The sequence below is a fragment of the Centruroides sculpturatus genome, unplaced genomic scaffold (assembly GCF_000671375.1).
Source record: "Centruroides sculpturatus isolate CEXI.00-Female unplaced genomic scaffold, Cexi_2.0 scaffold1016, whole genome shotgun sequence".
In the NCBI taxonomy this organism is placed as follows: domain Eukaryota; kingdom Metazoa; phylum Arthropoda; class Arachnida; order Scorpiones; family Buthidae; genus Centruroides; species Centruroides sculpturatus.
In genome coordinates this window covers 244,000-265,923 of record NW_019385415.1, presented here as the reverse complement: position 1 = coordinate 265,923, position 21,924 = coordinate 244,000, and the positions used below count along the sequence as shown (strand labels likewise).

The 21,924-nt window shown below is 29.3% G+C and overlaps 1 protein-coding gene across 2 annotated transcripts; it reads right to left on the bottom strand.

The window, feature by feature from the left end:
* Nucleotides 1–410: 410 nt before the first annotated feature.
* Nucleotides 411–11,957, bottom strand: LOC111638752 (sialin-like). Of its 2 annotated transcripts, XM_023384507.1 has the most exons (10): nucleotides 11,716–11,957; nucleotides 8,395–8,591; nucleotides 7,084–7,314; nucleotides 6,840–7,014; nucleotides 6,637–6,770; nucleotides 2,889–3,038; nucleotides 2,684–2,813; nucleotides 2,419–2,574; nucleotides 666–751; nucleotides 411–595 (listed from the first exon to the last, which is right to left on the bottom strand). In XM_023384507.1, exons 1-10 carry the CDS (start codon nucleotides 11,732–11,734, stop codon nucleotides 446–448), a joined length of 1,428 nt encoding a protein of 475 aa, XP_023240275.1. In that variant the 5' UTR covers nucleotides 11,735–11,957; the 3' UTR covers nucleotides 411–445. The 2 variants fall into 2 exon arrangements, with proteins under 2 accessions (XP_023240275.1, XP_023240276.1); XM_023384508.1 differs by lacking the exon at nucleotides 8,395–8,591.
* Between the last annotated feature and the right edge of the window lie 9,967 nt (nucleotides 11,958–21,924).

Here is a 21,924-nt window from a genome sequence, read left to right as displayed (position 1 = left end):
GGGTCTTATCTCACTGCTCATATTTTTTTCTTTGTTTTAAATTTAGAATAAAAATATAATGTCTTTAGAAAGCGAGAATCTCAAAAATGCTTAAAACGGCCTCGATAATTCCCATTGGAGAATATCGCATTATTACGCAACTTAAAAAATTATTAAATCAATTAATTAAATTTTAGTGTTAAAAGTTTATGAACAATAAAAAAGATGTCAATTTTGATGTCTGTTTTAACATATTGTTGTTTTGTTACATAATAAATTTGAGTAGAGAAATATAAATACAGCATATAATACAAACATCTTATAATGTAAGTAGTTGTAAAATAAGAGACATACTTCATACGTTAAAGAATTAACAAATAAATTTATTATATTAAATCATCATTTACATAATTATTTTGAAATGAGTTTGCATGAAAATCTCTAAATGGACTTCATTTTATTGCGATCAATTTTTTACTTCTTTTTTATCGGATGATTTTGCGATAGCCCAAGGTTGAAGCTCTGCAGTAGCTCCTAATAAAAATATCATACCACTAATAAAATAAAAAGAAGATGCCATATAGAATACGTAACTCCATCGAACCATATCTCCTTGCTAAATAATTTAAAAATAAATTAATATAGTTTAAAATATACTGACAAACGCAAATTTTATTATAGCTTACATTTTCGTCTAATATAAGCCCTACAACATAAGGTGAGATTATTCCTGTGATGCTAGACAAACCGTTTGTTAATCCGTAGAGAACACCTGAAATTAAAAATAAATTTTTTCTTTAATCTAAATTTATTCTAATTTTTCTCTTGTTGAATGTTGTTATTGAGAATGTTTTTCTAATGCTTTAAATGTATCAGCTTAAAAAATCTACTGTAATAAAGAATTTTATTTGTTAGTTAATCAATATGATGGATAAAAACCACTAATCCAGAGTGGGGTGGAAGGATCATATCTTTGATATTTTAGACCTTGATTTTTGACAAAAGTCGGTAGTTGATCCTTTCTTGCTTTGGTCGCAGAATTACACTTATTAGCTAATGAGTTGGTTGCGTGTAGTTTTCCAATTTATTTTTCTATCTGTGTAATATAGAAAGTCTTCTCGGGCGATATCATCCTTTACAGATCGCCCATAAGTTGCATTGCATTATCACATCAATCGAATCCAAATCAACATAAAGAATATTCGAAAACATTAACTAAATCTGAAGTTTAATTTCGAAATATGCTGATACTTCAAATTAGAAACATCAGCATGTTTGATTGACCTTCAATATCCATATACAGGTATACTTCGCCTTACGTCAGTAATTGGTTCCAGTAGAGGCGACGTAACTCGATAGTTCTCCCTGCTTGGAATGACAGAAGCTAGAAAAGTATGTTTTACTATCGATTAAAATGTATTTTTTCAAACTTGGTTTGGATTATGCTCATCATTTGTAGTCTATGAAGCCATAAATCAGTGTATAAAAATCCAGCGTTAACAAGACTTTTGTAAATAATAAAATGAATTAATGTTGTATGTTTGTTTATCTTTGTCATTCTTCATTCAGCATGTGGAAAATTACGTTTATACGTTTATACACCAAATTTCTAACGGACTTATATATTTAGCGAGTCCAAAAGTTCATTAACTTTTGGACACGCTAAATTCATTAGGACGTTTAAGGTAAAAGTAAAATATAGTATACTAGTATCATATTGTTTATGTCTCGGAAAGACTGGTAATATGCTACATGGAAATCAACTACTTAAACATATATCTATTGATAATTTTTTTCCTTCATCTTGTAAAATATGTAGTAAATCTATATTTACAAACGTCATAATTATACGTTGTCCGGAACGTATGTATTATAATAAAAGTAATAAATCTATTATAAAGTCATGGATAGGATATTGATTCCTTGGAAAGTGAAATCTCAATGACATGAAAGGAGAAAAAGAAAGGGCGTGTTAAATGATGAGAGTAAATTTTATGTATTTAAGAAATGAATTTTAAATGTTTACGAGCAATTATTTATTGTGAGACTGTCACAATGACTGCAATTTTTAATCATATTTTTAATTAATTCAAATAACTTCACTTTCAGTTTCATCAAAAGTTCGTATAAAATTAATTGGGGCCTCTAAGTTTCCATTTCTGGTCTCATCCTCCATCTAACTAACTCCGTTCTCGAGATTAAGGAAAGACAGATGGACAGAAACGGATGGCAGTGGAAATTTATAGGTCTATAATTTTTGAAGTTGCAGCCCAATAATTCAAATTTTTAGGATTGTAATTTAAAATTCTAAACAATCTTTATTGAAAATATGTAAAATTTTTAATAATCATTATTAATTAAAACAAATCTCTGAAATTAACAAACGACAATAAAATAAAAACAAGATATAAGTTGAAAATAAAGCATAAATTATCATACCTGCAAAATCGGGAGCCAAGTCAAAAACTAACGAAATATCTCCTGCAACACAAAAGCCAAAGAATCCCATTGCTGCAGTTAAGCACATAATTACTTTAGTACTATCACAACCTAAGAAAGTGATAGCTAGAATACAAAACGACGGACCAAGAGTACCTTTAAAAGAAAAAAAGATGAAATATTATATATAACGTAATTACTGTGATGAGATCAATTATTAATAATGAAATAATTACATATAAAAACAGGGAAATAGTATTTTTACCAAATGCTTCAAAAATTTTTCTCGTAGTAGTCATACTGAAGAATTTACGCCTAACAAAATCTGCCATAAATCCACAAAGAAATATTGTTATAGCATCTACTGAGTAAATCAGTGCATTGATAACGCCATTCTGTAACATTAATTAAAATTGCGTTTTAATTTATTATATTGATATGATTAAGTAAATAATAGAAACGTACTGTACCTGTTGAATAGGAAAATGAAGTACTAATTTCAAATATGATGGCAGTTTAGTCAACAAGGAATAATAACCAAAACCCCAGCATATTTTTGTGAAAGAACTCACCCATATTATTCTGGAAGTTAATATAGCTTTCCATGGAACTTTCGGCTTCTAATTTTGAGATAAAATTGCATATTTGAGTTTATCTATAAAGTATCAAAATTCATCCAAAATAGTGATATAATAGAAAACAAGAAGATTCAGCTTTGAAAAAAAAATGTAAAATAGAATGTTTTCATTATTGTAAATATCTCAGACGAATCAAAATATTAAAAGATTTTAATCAAATACAGTATTACTAACAAAAAAAAATTATTTTACACTTTATTTTTAATATTTTAAACAAAATCTATTAAAAGATGAAAAACGATGATGGCATAGCCAAGGCAGTTAAAGGAGTCGGCCTGCTCCTCTAGGGCAGACTCTTTTAACTGCCCAAAATCGCAGAAATTTTACAGGGATCTGTCCCGAATATGTCGGACCTGTCTTTCACCACCCAACGGCTACCATTATGGGCTTGGTTAATGCTAGTTAGGCGAGTTATGATTATTATAATGTTTATATCATTCGCTATTTTTACACATGATAAGTCTAACTTAGCACACTTCTTAGCACCACTCGTTTAGCCAATTAGATTTCTTATTTAGCACTTTGCGTTACTGAATACGGCAAGGGTTATCTTTTGTCTTCGAGAAACAGTGTCTACATCATAACTGGTCATCATTATTATTATACACGTAAGCAAATTATTAGCTAATTAGCTAATCATTTGTTTACGTATTAAGATATCATCGCATCTCCCCAAACGCGATTCCGGGCGCTGTACCCTGATCCCTTAGCCCTCATCTTTTCTTTTAGGAAAGAATAACGTCAACACGAGAGAGACTCTCCTCCGGAGATAATTCCGAATCACTCGTAACGATCTTATCTTTGCTGTTGATGTCACGATTACACTAGGGGTGCAGATACATTTGGAATCAAACTAATTCAAGATTACTTTGATCTTTCAAATCGTGTAAACAAACGAACTATAGCGATCTGATCACTCACTCTCTATCCGCATATACAAACACCATCTTAGGATCAACTGGATCGCGATTAAACAAATCCGAGCGGAGGGTAGGATCGTTCGGATTGGATAAAAATGATTACAGATGACGACCTCATGGTTAAAGTCAAACTTATAATTGACAGCAAAGAAATATGTTTAACTGTCGACAACGAAAAATATTTAACTTATAAACGGTAAGTAAAAACATCATTATTAAAATATTCGATAAACGTGGAAGCGTGAAAGCTTCCACGCTTCCACATTTATCAGATATTTTAAGATGATGTCGCATACCAGAAAAGAAAGAAGAAATTAAGAATATTGTAAAAAAAAACAGCATAGGAAAAATACTTTTAACATTAGTATCATTAAATCACTTCCAAATGCGTACGCCTACAGAAAGTAATTGTAGTAAACAATCCTTTAATCATTGTCATAAATAGAAGCTATATATGAAACTCATAGCTGGTATTAATTCAAAAATGGAAATAAAAAATAGTCTATGTAGGAAAAGACACAAATACAAGTAATGAATTATGTGCAAGTAAATACGCTACAATTAAAATTACTTATGTATTATATGTTATTCCTTAAAAAACTAAACTGTACTGTTTTAAAATGCTCTAGACATATCTACGTTTAAAGCAATGATGATAACACATTTTTTTTTCAATTACATTACACACACACGCGCGCGACACACACTTAAGTGGATTTGAGTAACAAAAAATCGAAACGATATTCAAACCATGCACAATAAATGCATATATGCCTGCAATGAGCACACTTCAAAGCATGAGTTTTTACTTAATAATAATGTATTTTTTGTGTTTAGAATAAATTTTTTGTTTTACGAAAACAATATGTTTGTATTTACTTTTCACGGAAGATAATTACATTTCTTTTACTACCTTTTCTACTTTTACTACAGTTTTTCCTCCTACCTGTACCGAGTACATTCTAATCATCCACATTAGATATAACGAATTCGAGACTACAGACGAAAGATTGATCGAAAGACAACTATCTGCTCATCTCTAACAAACAAAGATTCTTCGAGACAGTGGCGTAGCGTAGTGGGGGCGGCAGGGGCGACCCGCCCCGGGCGGCACTTTTAGGGGGCGTCAAAATTTTACAATAAATAATAATAATATCTTGTAAAAATTTGAACCATTTCATTTCATATTTTTGTCGCACCTATGATTCGGATCGATTGAAATGAGCATGGAATTGTTCATTACTTATTCTGTGACGAAACTGAATTTTAGTCTTTTAAATTGAGATACCTAAATAAGGGGGCGGCGAAATTTTCTTCCGCCCCGGGCGGCTGACACCCACGCTACGCCACTGCTTCGAGAGATAAAGTCGTCCAGGGGCAGTATTCTGGTCATTGTCTCTCTTCCAGAGAAAATGTCGCTGACCGTCTACGTCTTCAGAGATCATCGCTTTTCCCCAAACGCGATTATGGACGATTATCTCTTAAAGATTATTTTGTTCCAGACACGACAAAGAATCCAGACACGAACAAATAGCACTCTTATACAATTGTATAAGAGAACGTTCTCTATCTCGGAAAGAGGAGGCCTATTTCGAGTTAGAGATAATACCCTGATTTTGACGCGATAATGAATTTCACTTGAGGTTTCGTCTCACGGAAGAAGCTACATTATGGTTTTATAATGAAATACGAATTAACTTAATTTTCATTTGTTGAAAAGACAACATTTTCAACATTATAATTCATAAAATCTATAAAATATACTTAGGCTATAAATGTGAAAACTAGGTGCTCTATAATTCTTTACTCTGCATTTTGGAATATCTTACAATTTCATTGATTAAAATTCTGTACTGTGTTGTATGCGCAAATAACTTGACTTACAATCATCTACTTTGTTGATTGTTACTTCGAGTTATTTGCAGAACAAAACTCTCGTATTGACGTCACTCGTTTGTGAAAGAAGAGACGAGAGATAAGTTACTAGAACACACCTGCAAGACTTCTCTGAGTAAAAGGTGGCCTTAGGAGAAGGCACTGCACTGTTTAAAGCGTCGTCGCAAAAGGGCGCGCTGCAAGCAACTGCCCGAATAAATTTCGTGTTTATTTCAGATACTGTTTTAGTCGGCGCTACTTGCCGATCAAACCAGTATAAGAAATAATCGTTTATAATAATTTATAGACTTATTATAGAATAAAAATAGAAACATTTCGTGATTTTATCTTTCTTTGGGAAGCTGCATTTATGTAGTGGCTTATCTCCAGCCACCTCTGCTTATATAAGAAATTCCAAGATTTTCAATATATTATTTGGGACGAGAGAAATATTAAACTTTTTGGTGCTAAATTATCTCCATTGAAAATCTGGTGTTTACGCAATAACGAACATCTTTTCAATGATGGACCAGGCACAAAAATAATTTAAATTATAAGTTTTGTAATACTTTATGTTGTTGAATCCTTTCGTAATTCTTATTCATTTCGATCTACTTCAACGCTGTCAGATTCAAATGTATTATGTCTACTATATTACTCATATTATATTGTACAGTACCTTGCGTAAACAAATCAAATCTTTTTTCGGCTTAAATACTACTTTTGGAAATCCTGCATGAATTTTAATTACGAAAAAATATTTCGGAAATAAACTTTTCAATTACTTTTTCTACCGAACTGATATTTGGTATATTTTCGTTTAGAAATATTAGCTCTTTATCAGATATTCTGGGATGATCTTGTGGTCTATCATATATTACAAATAACAGAAATACGGAAAGCACAATTCCAATCGTCCCTGAAATGTAAAACCATATTTAATAAATGAACAATATTTGTTCCCAATAAATATATAACATTTATTTACCAAAAATGTAGAAGGTAAAAGACCAATCCCCTTGTTTACAAAGATATCCAGTCACGATTAAACCAGTGATTGATCCGACTTGAACACCACTTATAGAAACTGATGAAAGTGTTGTCTTTTCGCTTTCCGGACTCCAATGAGCTAAGAGTGTGAAAGTGGAATGAAATATAAGTCCCTGTAATTAAATTATTTTTTAAAGAACGTTGATGAATGAATCAATACATTAAAATAGTTTTATGCTTACGTGAGCAAATCCAATAATAATTTGAGACAAAGATATGATTGAAACACTAATTTCGGCAGAGAAAGGTGTCAAAAGTACGAACAATGATGACAAAAAGGTGCAAATCACGTAAACTATCTTTGAGCGGAACTTGTATGTAATGGCACCCCCTGTAAACTGAGCAAACACCATGCCGTAGAAATAGCTTCCTAAAATTATTCCTTGTGTTGGCTGTGACCAAATGTAGGAACCCTGGAAAAAGAATAGCATATAAAATGTAAATATTGAATAAATAAAATACTTAGGTAACCGATTTCATACAAATACACACACACATATATACTGTATATGTGTGTGTGTATTCATATATATATTCACACATATATACTGTATATGTGTGCGTGTGTGTGTATTCTTTTAAATTCTGAGTAAGTAAAGAGATACAGCCAAAAGTTGTTACATTTTTCTTATAAAATCTTATTTGTAGAATCTAAAATGATTTAAAAATCATTAGATTTAGTTTTTTAAGACTCTGAGAAGAATATTTTAAAATGCACCAAGAACTGTAATTCAGTATTTAAAATGTGTGTTCGAGAGATAAGTTAATAATTTAGTGACTGCTTATTGATTAGTTTCTAGTTTTGACTCTTGATCACACACTCTTTATTTTGAATACACAATAAAACTTTCACCACAGATTTGAATTATGAATTCAAGTAAGGAAAACGCTTTGCTGCTTTTTTCAATTATGTTATCTTCAAGGATCATATCAGTACATTCGAGAAAAAAAATTATGAGTGTTGTTTCATATTGTATTGTATTCAATGTTGTCACTATTTGTAACTTTTATGATCTAAGCTTCAGTTTTTCTCAAGTCATCTGCTTTGAATATAACCCTGTATCTATTTTTATATTAATGAATTATTTTTCAAGCACTGTTCTATCAGAAAAGCTTGTGAATTACCGTATTACATTATACTGTTTTCATTTTTATTTCTCTGCCCTGCGAAGACAAGGGGCTTTTTCTATGCCCATCATTGGTTCGTCCAAACCAATAAGGTTGGCGACCAGGTGGGAAAGAACGGAACATGGTGTATCCGAGATCTACTCTCTATAAAATACTCATATAATCCGGATTTTATCCCGGGTCCTTCAAAACCCGCTTCCTGCCTCAACCGCTTCGGCCATCCGGTTATTATTATGTTATAATAATGATAATACACTCGGGAAGAAACTAATTGCGGCACAATAAGATTACTTTTGTTTTCAAATTCTTCAACTTTCATAAGAATTCGTTGGTAGTTTTATGAGAGCTTAAATATAACTTCTTACCTCTTTGTAATTTAGCGTATCATTTTGTTGTAACGGTTGCGGACAATCTTCTGAATAGGTCTCATTATGCATAATATAGATAGCGGTATGATTAACCATAGCTAATATTGCCACACTTAACGCAGCTCTTTGACAATGCATCACCGTAAACACCAAAAACAAAAATAATACCAATACGTAACGAGCGGAGATGTAAACTGAAAGAGAAGCATTCTATTAATGTATTTCGTAGGTCTAAAATTCTTTGTATTTAGAAATTCTTCAATTTAAATAATTAAGAAATATTCTTAAATTTATGGAAAGCCTTTTATTGATGCTAGAATATGTTTTCATAATAATATATATAGAAAAATATTTTCCCCTAGTTAGTCTATGTTATCGGAATCATAATATATAAACGTTAAAGTTAATTGTTTAGTCATTTGAATTCTTCCGTAAATTTATTACAATATTTCAATTTTAATACGGTATATGTTCATACCAAATTAATCAAGAAAACACAAAAACATTTTGATTTAAATTAAAATATTAAGTTAAATATAACAGGTTATTAATACAGAAATATATTAAAATACGTTTATTATTTTTAAATAACGAGTGATTTTATCGTGAGGAGAAGTACAGTAATTATTTGTTCTTTGGATAAAGACTAGAAATATAATAAATAATATATCTAATGTATTTATAAATTACAGTTCAACTTTTCGTGGCTTTCTGAGGTATTTGTAACAATTGAAATTATCTCTCAATACATGAAACACTGACGGAATAAAAACACTGTTTACCATCCATTCAATCAGATTATAAAAATTATAAAATCATCAATAAGTCTATTTACGTGTCTGTGGATATCTGCGAAGTGCTCTGAAAAAGGATTTTAAAAATGCATAAAAATTCATTAGGAAACTATTATTTGGTGAAATCATAATATTTCTTCTTATTTGAAGAATAAGAAGAAATAAATAGCAATAAAGAAACAATGATGTAATACAAAAGCTCGTGCCAGTGTGTTAAAGCCATCAAGCTTGACGACCGGATGGTCACGCAGTTAAGATGATTGGGGAACCGGAATCGAATTCGAACGGGTCGAAAAACTCAGGAATATTTAGGAGGGTGGACTGTCCGAACATGTCGAGCCCACCAACCAGCCAAAAGAAAAAATGTTGATCTTGATCCCAGCATAAAAAAATACTTTATTTTATGTAAAATATGCAATTTTTTTACAGCATTTCATTATAATATCGTTTAAATTACGTTATATTTTTTGAAAAATCGAATAATTCTTTATTTTTCACTATCAATAAAATCTAGAAACTTTAAAAATANTCCTTTAGAGATCGCCCATTAGTTGCATTGCATTATCACATCAATCGAATCCAAATCAACATGAAGAATATTCGAAAACATTAACTAAATGAAGTTTAATTTTGAAATATGCTGATACTTCAAATTAGAAACATCAGCATGTTTGATTGACCTTCAATATTTATATACAGGTATAACACGCCTTACGTCGGTAATTGGTTCTAGGAGAGGCGACATAACTCGAAACGACGTAAGTCGAGGTATACCTGTATCAACAAATGAATCATGCGAGTTGCTATTTTTTAATTATATAGACCTAAGCATATGATTCAAAAATGAAAGCAAGAACTTTAGCTGAATTAAAAAGGCGAAACATGTAATTTTCATTTTATAATAATTTTATCAAATATAAAAATGAAATTTTTATATTTGGTTTGCACTATTTAATTGGATATCTTCTTTGGGAAATACATTACAATAAGGCAGTGCTTCTCAACCTTTCTGAGGCCGCGGAACACTATTCATATACTTTTTATTACAGGGACCATTAGCATCATTACATTCAAAAATTGATAAGCAATTCCGTGTTTACTATTCTCGAGAAACAATGAAGCAATAAACTCATAAATTTTAATATATTGAATAAGATAGAAGCATGGAATTATCTACGAATATAGCAATGGGAATGAATTTGAATAAAAACTTTAAAATCTTTTCTTTCGTGGAACACTCGAGGTAAATGTTCCACGGAACACTGGCAAAAATTCACTGCAGTTTGGTCTTGTTTTACACGGGCGTTGTGTATCAGCAGGTTTGGCATAAAACGAAATTTCGCGTAAATTTGTGTTCCTCCTCAAATAGTCTCAGACGATGATCTAGTAATTGTTTAATCATTTAAGTTAGTAGGAAAGCGTTAAAATGTGTTTAAAATGTTGTACTTGTATTTTTACTACAATGAAAAACAATTAAATCTGACGTTTCTGAAAATACAGTGCAAAATTTTATTATATTGCATAGAATATTCTTCTTGAGAAAAATATATTTGCTATTCAGTGTAATAAATATATTTACTACAGGGAGTAGCATCCTATAGTTCTCCCTGTTTGGAATGACAGAAGCTAGAAAAGTATGTTTTACTGTCGATTAAAATGTATTTTTTTCAAACTTGGTTTGGGTTATGCTCATCATTTGTAGTCTATGAAGCTATAAATCCGTGTATAAAAATCCAGCGTTAACACTTCTGTAAATACTGTAATAAAATGAATTAATGTTGTATGTTTGTTTATCTTTGTCATTCTTCATTCAGCATGTGGAAAATTACGTTTATACGTTTATACACCAAATTTCTAACGGACTTATATATTTAGCGAGTCCAAAAGTTCATTAACTTTTGGACACGCTAAATTCATTAGGACGTTTAAGGTAAAAGTAAAATATAGTATACTAGTATCATATTGTTTATGTCTCGGAAAGACTGGTAATATGCTACATGGAAATCAACTACTTAAACATATATCTATTGATAATTTTTTTCCTTCATCTTGTAAAATATGTAGTAAATCTATATTTACAAACGTCATAATTATACGTTGTCCGGAACGTATGTATTATAATAAAAGTAATAAATCTATTATAAAGTCATGGATAGGATATTGATTCCTTGGAAAGTGAAATCTCAATGACATGAAAGGAGAAAAAGAAAGGGCGTGTTAAATGATGAGAGTAAATTTTATGTATTTAAGAAATGAATTTTAAATGTTTACNGAATGTAATTTTATCGTTTAACTGATTCTGACAAATATAAAATTTATTGAAATTTATTATATTTTAACGACTTAATTATATAAGTTTCAACATTCACTTAATTTTTAATAAAAAATAAAATAGACTTTAATTAAAATAAATTTATTCAAATAAAACATGTATAAAAGTATTTTAAAATATATATTTAAGATAACTTTACATTTATTTATAAAGAATAATAGTTATCGTATCTATATAAAATATATAACTTACCTTTGAATTTCATATTCATTCTCTCAATTTTCTTACAGTTTCTACTGTGTTAATGTAAGACTTCACAACTGTTTTAATAAAAGGCAGTTTACGATATAAATTCAACCTCACCGGAATATGAGTTGAAACGTCATTATCTCTTTAATTTAGTAATGCAATTTTTACAGCTGTTAAACTAACCAAGCTTCTCCTTTGTTATTTAAATAAATTATTATCTAATTATATAATTATCTGAAGGTAAAGCCTGGATTTATTCACAAGTAGAATAATTTATTTTTCTTTCTGATGTCAACCGACATCACGTGTCATTTTATATGCAAACCTCGTTCTCGTCACATGAAATTTATACTGATATACAAAGTAGTTAATTAATAAAGTGAATATGGAAACCAACGTCTGAGGAATTCCTAATGGATTTGGAAGGAATATATATTATATAATTATCGTATATGTCGTATGTATTATGTACAGTACTGTACATTATATATATATTAGATGGCCGAGCCGGTTCGATCCGGACTGAATCCAGTCATATGTCCTACCCCGTCCTTTACGGTCTGGCATGATGGGTATGGATAAAATTCCCTCTTAGTGTCCACGTGGAAAAATACTCATGATCTATTTATGCTTTTCAGAAAAATATAAATTTCGAATTAATTTTTAAAAATATAATACATTACACATTTTTGAATTAATGAAATAAAATGTAATTCGGAGAACTCCTAATGCAGTAGAATATTTTTAAAAATGACATACATGTTAATTTCATATTACATTTTTTAAATTTTCAAGAAAATGAAGAGAATTTAAGGAGGAGAGAATTTTAAAAAATATATACGGGGTTCAAAGGAAAGTTCATACATCTATGACTTTTAAACCCCACGATGTAGCGCCATGGAAGTAATTGTCGAGTAAAGGAAAGTGACATTGCGCATTCCATTGAACGCAATTTTAGTGCTCTAGTGGCGATATATTCCTGCTTTTCACATATAAAAAATAATTGATGTTTGCTCTGTGTTTAGTGCAATATTCTACCAGTTTTATTCAAATAATAATCGTTGCTACTATTTTAACAGCTTATTTTCTTTGCAATGGTTATTTCCTTTTAATATCCGTTTTATGTTTTTTATTAATAAAGTAATTAAATATCTACAATACAACGTATTATTCAATATTCAGTGTTACGCTTGTTATCTATATTAAATGAAGTTTTACGTTACGCCATATACAAAAGTAGGACAATCGACTTGACATTTTTATATTTAATTTCGTTATTTGTATAAATTAAAACTTTTATACATTCAAATCAGATTAAAAATAGTTAATTCTCGATATAAGCCCTAATTAATATCACCCCCATAAATGCCAATGAATTGTTGTAAACATATTCTCATAAATATTAAATAGTAATTCACAGATACCGAAGGAACCGCTAACGGTATAATTTGCGATACAATCGACCTTGTTATCATAAAATTACGTGACTTGCAGAATTTTAAACTAAAACTTGTGTGTACATTTAATTACTGCATACAATTCTTATTGTTTATGGCACTTTAGTCAGTAGCTTAGTAGGGGAGGGCTGCCGTCCCGGGCAGTACCTTTTGTCTACTGCAACGAAAAGTTTAGTTTGGTCGGGATAGTAAATAAATACAGTAGACTCCAGATACAATTTTATTTTCACACAAACCCTTGTTCAAGGGTTCCCTTATGTTCCCTTATTCATATGTTACCTATATCAATAAAGTAGTTTTCAAGTGAACATAGTCTTTAAGGACTACCAAGTGCTTAGTTATGCCTAATTAATAACACCATTGATAACAATGTCCTAATTTTTTCCACAGGTTTTTCCCTATTGCTCTACCTCTTTCTCACATTTTACCTATGTAAGTTTGAATTGTATTATGTTTTGTGATTTTCGAGAGATATAAACCTTAGCTATTCCATTGCCTTCAGTTTATTTCCACACTCTATTCAGTGCAAATTTTAGAGCCGAACAAATAATGGCGCTAAATCAAGACTATATTTAAAATACAGTATTACAAAACAATAACAGTTAAATAAAAACTTTACTTTTATAAAATACAATTTATAAGGAAATAAAATATTTCTTAATAATTTTTTTCTAATAAAATTTCTGTTATATATAATATTGTGTAAAAAGAAAATTTTAAATTATTTTCAATCTTTAATAAATAGTGATATAGCTAAATAATTATATTTATTTTAATACTGTTTAAGCTTTTAATTTCTTTACAGATCGACAGTTATACTGATAACATTGTTTACTTGACAAGTTCATAATTCAACTTTATTTATAACTAGAGAAAAACACTTTGCTAGTTTTAGATCATAAATCTTCGTATAATCAAAACAAGATCATTGATAAATTCTTTTCTAGACATAAGATAATTTAAATAATTATCTGATTAAATATTTTACTATACAGACTATAGACTAAATCGCTATAAATAGATAATAGTTGAAATTTTATATGAAAAAAGTTTAAAAAAATATTTATTCTATATTAGTATATCTAAATTGAATTAATAATTACATTAATTTATTTTAGATTTTAGTAATGTAGTATAAAATGCAAAGAAATCTATGATTCATTTTTTACGATCTAATTTATTTTTGGAAAATCATCGTGAAGTGAGCTGTTGTTTTTCCATAGACTATAAAAAATTGAAGTTACGTTCCAGGATCCAGGCCGTACCCAGATGCAAAAGAGTACAACTAAAACTACCAAACACTGATAGTTAATCGCAAATTCACGCCTGCAACGGACTAGCCAAGTAAACTTTTCTCGGTTTCTCGCATGGGTAACACCTAAATAGAGGCCAGTTTCTCCATAAAACGTCTCCCGGAAGGAACCTCCCTTAGCCCAAGTATTACGTTGCCGTATCCCATCAATCCTACAAAAAAACACGACACAAAGCATAATGGAGAATTTATTGGTAGCTGTAAATATGAAGGATAAACGTCAACGATTATAAAACGGGAGTCCAATGTATTGTACTGTGTAAAATAATAAATTACATATTATGGAATAGTAATAAAAAAATTTGAGTTTTTATTAGAATTAAAGAATATATAAAATTCAATTATAAGCAAAATATTTCACATTAGTAAAAATTACTTAGTTTTCGCCCTGATCTTTCTCTATATAAATTACAAATTATATAATTTATATATTTCTGAAGAGGGATAAATATAAAATAAGTTACATTATCATAAATCAGCTGTTAACTCTTAAATTTCGAAACTTATACGATAACCACGACAAGCTAATTTTATCTAAAATAGTAAAATAATAAACTCTTATCCTTTATATAAAAAAATATAAATTATTGAAGATTATATTTTCAACTTTAAAAATAAAGATTAGATTACGTTGATGTTAATAAATCGATTAATTTAATATTCTTTCATCTAAAATTTTACTCGAAAAACTTAAATTATATATTTGGTTTATACATATCATAAATATTACTTTATATATTTATTTGGACATATAGGATATCACAATGATAGGCATAAAATAAACAGAAATTATAGGAAATTCTTTAATTCCGAATTCTCTGTGTAAAGGTGTCGTTAATGTGTTTCTGTGTTTATTGTTCAAATAACTGGGAAACGCGGAGTGGAGTAGTGAAAAAGTTTGGAATTAATAAATATTTAAGAAAAATACCGCGTATTATGGAACCCAAAAGACATATACTATTTTAAAATCAAAAAGAGTGACTCGTGAAATGAGATCGCGATTAAATTCGACTGCATAAATAGTGAAAGCTAAAATGAACAGTTTTTTGTATTTTTTTTCTTCTTTGCTGAATGAATCATTAGAAAAACAGCAGCTATAAACATTGCTTCCAACATTTCGTCGAAATACACACGTACGAATATGGAGTGTTGTCAGCATATAGCATATACATATATTTCAATAAAAATGTACTGTATTGCAAAACGATCCAAGCACATATATTTGCAACACGCACGAATGTTTGCGTGCTCACGCAATACGCGCTGAAGTCTGTACGCACCTTAAACTTCTCCCTAAACCGAAAAATCGACAATTTCGGCGAATGCTGTATACGAACTTATGCAGTTTGTTACGCCGTATAACAAACAACTTTCAAAATCTTCTGGTAAAGATCCCTTAATGAAATCTAGCGGATCCGCAAATATCCCAGCGAATTGGAGGACGGTAAAGCGCAAAGATTTCTGGTAAAAGACAGTCACCATATCCTCTATTAATTTTAATCAATGTCACCGTGTATTTTAATCGATAAGTACACTTTTAGGAATCCGCTAGGTGGTTGTAAAACAGAAGCGAAAAATAAAAACTGAGGACGATTCCTCCAAACTATCGTTTTTTAAATCGCGCGGATCCGCTTTCTGGAAAAGGCAAGAGCGATTTTATTTATATACCTACTTTATACATCTAGATACCGGGATGGAGTAAAATGTTTTCTGGTAAAGGGTGTCGTAAAAAAAAAATTTAAGAAGCCCTGTCGTCAAAGGTGGATCTAGATTTTTCGGGGCCTAGGATTTATTGAAGTCCCATGGGGCCCCATTTTTTGTTAGATTAAGAATCTTTAAATTGGGGTTTGAAATTCATTTTTATTAACATCAAAATAATAATTGAAATATATTTATTTGTGAAATGGTGTTGAATGATAAACTTTATATCTGATATAAAAAAAACATAAATAGAATATTAAAAATTTATGATAATAATTCAATTTCTGTGGGCCCTTGACACTTCGGGGCCCAGGGCTTAATCCCTATTAGTCTCTATGTAGATCCGCCTCTGCCTGTCGTATAGTACTGTATCGAATGATATACGCTATATGTTTAAAACATTTTTAATAATTTTTGTAAATAGCAATTTTATCAACTGGTATAAATTAATATTATTTCGTGTCATTTGGTGATTTAAAACTAACGAAAAACCATTTTAGCAATGATATAAATTGATATAATTAATGATGATAAAATGATATGTTTACTATTATAAAATTGATATCAATTTAATCCCATTTATAGTTTTATATAAATGTACCTTTTCTTTAAAAAAACCTTATTACCATATTTCCTGTAATAACCACTCGCGTAAATATTATTTTTATAATAATCGCCCATTTCACTTGTATGTGGAAATAAACTACATCGGCTGACATAAATACCGGTATATTGGTGATGCCAGATATTTTCGAATAGCTAAGTGAGAAATACGAATAAGGCACGGGCTATATTGTTATCGATATTCGATATTACTGATATCGAAGTTAACAAAATTTGCGAATTTATTTAAGATAATTCAAGTACTTCAAATTATTTTTTAAGTTTTATATATTTGGTAAGTACAGTATTGTAAACGCGAAGTGGAATAGCGCGATAGTGAGATATCGAAACTGATGGATTCATGTATTATGACGTTAATCCTTATCTTTATTAAATCATAGTTTAATTTATTAAAAAGAGATATTTACGTATCGTTTTTTAAATGTGTAACTTGGAAAGGATTGAAAAAATTATTTCCTCAATCCGAAATGCATTGCTAAGAAAAGGTCTTGGTCTCTGTTCAATACGGATAGTCGGAAAGAGACGTGATAAAAAAGTCATTAGTCCCAGGATTTAAAAAAGAATATTTTATATGACGCTATATCTGTTTCCATTTTAAACCAATTTTAGCTATTTTTTATGTAATAAACTATACTCGTATATTAATGATAAATGAGTTTAATTCTTCCTTCAATTTCTGCCTATCTTTTCACGTTTTTTAGTTGCACGAGATTATGAAAAATTTAAATTGCTTGAAACTTCTTCGAATCTGGCTCTGATTATAAACAGTTTACAACGGAAATGCGAAGAATTAAACAAGTGTCATATATTTTTAGTTTTGCGTGATCTTTATTATGAAAGCTTATTTTTAAATGCATTTTGTAATTGCATAGTCGTAACTGATTACTTGTTGTTATTCTTCATATGTCGAATTCTCCGTATATCAAACACTCAAAATATTGGTCTCCTCAAATTCGTTAATTAGAAAATTCTATAGTAGAATAAAACTAGATGAAAGATCTCCTGAAAATTTAAATAAAACTTATTATCATAAAAAAATATAAATTATTGAAGATTATATTTTCAACTTTAAAAATAAAGATTAGATTACGTTGATGTTAATAAATCGATTAATTTAATATTCTTTCATCTAAAATTTTACTCGAAAAACTTAAATTATATATTTGGTTTATACATATCATAAATATTACTTTATATATTTATTTGGACATATAGGATATCACAATGATAGGCATAAAATAAACAGAAATTATAGGAAATTCTTTAATTCCGAATTCTCTGTGTAAAGGTGTCGTTAATGTGTTTCTGTGTTTATTGTTCAAATAACTGGGAAACGCGGAGTGGAGTAGTGAAAAAGTTTGGAATTAATAAATATTTAAGAAAAATACCGCGTATTATGGAACCCAAAAGACATATACTATTTTAAAATCAAAAAGAGTGACTCGTGAAATGAGATCGCGATTAAATTCGACTGCATAAATAGTGAAAGCTAAAATGAACAGTTTTTTGTATTTTTTTTTCTTCTTTGCTGAATGAATCATTAGAAAAACAGCAGCTATAAACATTGCTTCCAACATTTCGTCGAAATACACACGTACGAATATGGAGTGTTGTCAGCATATAGCATATACATATATTTCAATAAAAATGTACTGTATTGCAAAACGATCCAAGCACATATATTTGCAACACGCACGAATGTTTGCGTGCTCACGCAATACGCGCTGAAGTCTGTACGCACCTTAAACTTCTCCCTAAACCGAAAAATCGACAATTTCGGCGAATGCTGTATACGAACTTATGCAGTTTGTTACGCCGTATAACAAACAACTTTCAAAATCTTCTGGTAAAGATCCCTTAATGAAATCTAGCGGATCCGCAAATATCCCAGCGAATTGGAGGACGGTAAAGCGCAAAGATTTCTGGTAAAAGACAGTCACCATATCCTCTATTAATTTTAATCAATGTCACCGTGTATTTTAATCGATAAGTACACTTTTAGGAATCCGCTAGGTGGTTGTAAAACAGAAGCGAAAAATAAAAACTGAGGACGATTCCTCCAAACTATCGTTTTTTAAATCGCGCGGATCCGCTTTCTGGAAAAGGCAAGAGCGATTTTATTTATATACCTACTTTATACATCTAGATACCGGGATGGAGTAAAATGTTTTCTGGTAAAGGGTGTCGTAAAGAAAAAATTTAAGAAGCCCTGTCGTCAAAGGTGGATCTAGATTTTTCGGGGCCTAGGATTTATTGAAGTCCCATGGGGCCCCATTTTTTGTTAAATTAAGAATCTNAATTTAAGAAGCCCTGTCGTCAAAGGTGGATCTAGATTTTTCGGGGCCTAGGATTTATTGAAGTCCCATGGGGCCCCATTTTTTGTTAGATTAAGAATCTTTAAATTGGGGTTTGAAATTCATTTTTATTAACATCAAAATAATAATTGAAATATATTTATTTGTGAAATGGTGTTGAATGATAAACTTTATATCTGATATAAAAAAAACATAAATAGAATATTAAAAATTTATGATAATAATTCAATTTCTGTGGGCCCTTGACACTTCGGGGCCCAGGGCTTAATCCCTATTAGTCTCTATGTAGATCCGCCTCTGCCTGTCGTATAGTACTGTATCGAATGATATACGCTATATGTTTAAAACATTTTTAATAATTTTTGTAAATAGCAATTTTATCAACTGGTATAAATTAATATTATTTCGTGTCATTTGGTGATTTAAAACTAACGAAAAACCATTTTAGCAATGATATAAATTGATATAATTAATGATGATAAAATGATATGTTTACTATTATAAAATTGATATCAATTTAATCCCATTTATAGTTTTATATAAATGTACCTTTTCTTTAAAAAAACCTTATTACCATATTTCCTGTAATAACCACTCGCGTAAATATTATTTTTATAATAATCGCCCATTTCACTTGTATGTGGAAATAAACTACATCGGCTGACATAAATACCGGTATATTGGTGATGCCAGATATTTTCGAATAGCTAAGTGAGAAATACGAATAAGGCACGGGCTATATTGTTATCGATATTCGATATTACTGATATCGAAGTTAACAAAATTTGCGAATTTATTTAAGATAATTCAAGTACTTCAAATTATTTTTTAAGTTTTATATATTTGGTAAGTACAGTATTGTAAACGCGAAGTGGAATAGCGCGATAGTGAGATATCGAAACTGATGGATTCATGTATTATGACGTTAATCCTTATCTTTATTAAATCATAGTTTAATTTATTAAAAAGAGATATTTACGTATCGTTTTTTAAATGTGTAACCTGGAAAGGATTGAAAAAATTATTTCCTCAATCCGAAATGCATTGCTAAGAAAAGGTCTTGGTCTCTGTTCAATACGGATAGTCGGAAAGAGACGTGATAAAAAAGTCATTAGTCCCAGGATTTAAAAAAGAATATTTTATATGACGCTATATCTGTTTCCATTTTAAACCAATTTTAGCTATTTTTTATGTAATAAACTATACTCGTATATTAATGATAAATGAGTTTAATTCTTCCTTCAATTTCTGCCTATCTTTTCACGTTTTTTAGTTGCACGAGATTATGAAAAATTTAAATTGCTTGAAACTTCTTCGAATCTGGCTCTGATTATAAACAGTTTACAACGGAAATGCGAAGAATTAAACAAGTGTCATATATTTTTAGTTTTGCGTGATCTTTATTATGAAAGCTTATTTTTAAATGCATTTTGTAATTGCATAGTCGTAACTGATTACTTGTTGTTATTCTTCATATGTCGAATTCTCCGTATATCAAACACTCAAAATATTGGTCTCCTCAAATTCGTTAATTAGAAAATTCTATAGTAGAATAAAACTAGATGAAAGATCTCCTGAAAATTTAAATAAAACTTATTATCACGTATTAAAATTATTTTTTACGTTTAATCATAAAAAATAATCATTTTTTATAGTCAGAATCATATCGCAACATAATATATCATATTGTATGATATCTGTATTTTGATATTGTCTCGTATTATAAAAACTGATAACTAAATGATAAAATCAAATATTTTAATAGTATTTTCTTCTATTTTATATTCTAATACGTAAAATATGAAAAGTTACGGCTGCACGACAAATTCGGTACTTTACAAATGTTCTTATTTATTCATTATAAGCAAACCTGACAATTTAGTCGATCATCACGAACGAAAAAATAAGCAATGAAAGATGCCTAGAATTTGACTTTCAGTTATATCCTACCTTCTATCTTATTTTATATGCTATATGAGGCTATCTGGAAATAGAACGATAGCATATGTCCTGAATCCTGTTGATGTAAGCACGAATCTCTTTTGAATTTTATTTGAAAAAAAATCATAAAGGTCAGGAATATATATATATATATATATATATTCCATGATTTTAAAATATAAAATATTTTTAATGAAACTGCATATATAAACTTTTTTTATTTATACTTGAGTTTTAAAGATTTAATCATCATTTAAAAGAAAAACTATCATTATTCATATACTCTATGATAAAATTTGATAGGTTGCAAATAATTTTTATAGTTTTCTGTTACTTGTAGTATAGTTTGAATATTAATTAGTTTAATGTCCACTCTTAATTTTAGTTCTNTTTCTTTAAAATAATTTCAATTTTGTATTTAAAACTACAATGATAATATTTTTAGATTTGTCTTTATAATGATGACAATTTTTTCTTGTACAGAATTTTTTAAATCCTCAAACTATTTTTTCAATATAAAATCAAAATTTATTTATTTTTAAATTAAAATATATCTTTCTAATTTCCTATAGTTTAATATATAAAAGATTATTTTATGAAAATTTAATTCTAAAAAATATCATATGCTAAATAATGGATCATTTTCGGTGACGAACCCCCCACGTTTCTTGCTGCTCCCAGAATTATAGTTTCAATTTATAAACAATTTTTTAAAAATAATATCAACTTTATTATTTATTTTTATATATTATTTGTAATTATTTAATGTATAAATATAAAAAAAGCTTTAATAAAAGTAATCAAATAATAATAACAAACAGAATATCGCATTTTTATAACACTCGCATTATTTTAAATTTGG

Excerpts from the sequence above, each read along its gene's own strand:
- LOC111638752 (XM_023384507.1), bottom strand. Across the intron at positions 7,015-7,083 it reads TTATTATTGGATTTGCTCAC|GGACTTATATTTCATTCCAC; the intron begins GTAAGCATAAAA and ends ATTTAATTACAG. Across the intron at positions 3,039-6,636 it reads ATATCAGTTCGGTAGAAAAA|AAGCCGAAAGTTCCATGGAA; the intron begins GTAATTGAAAAG and ends TCTCAAAATTAG.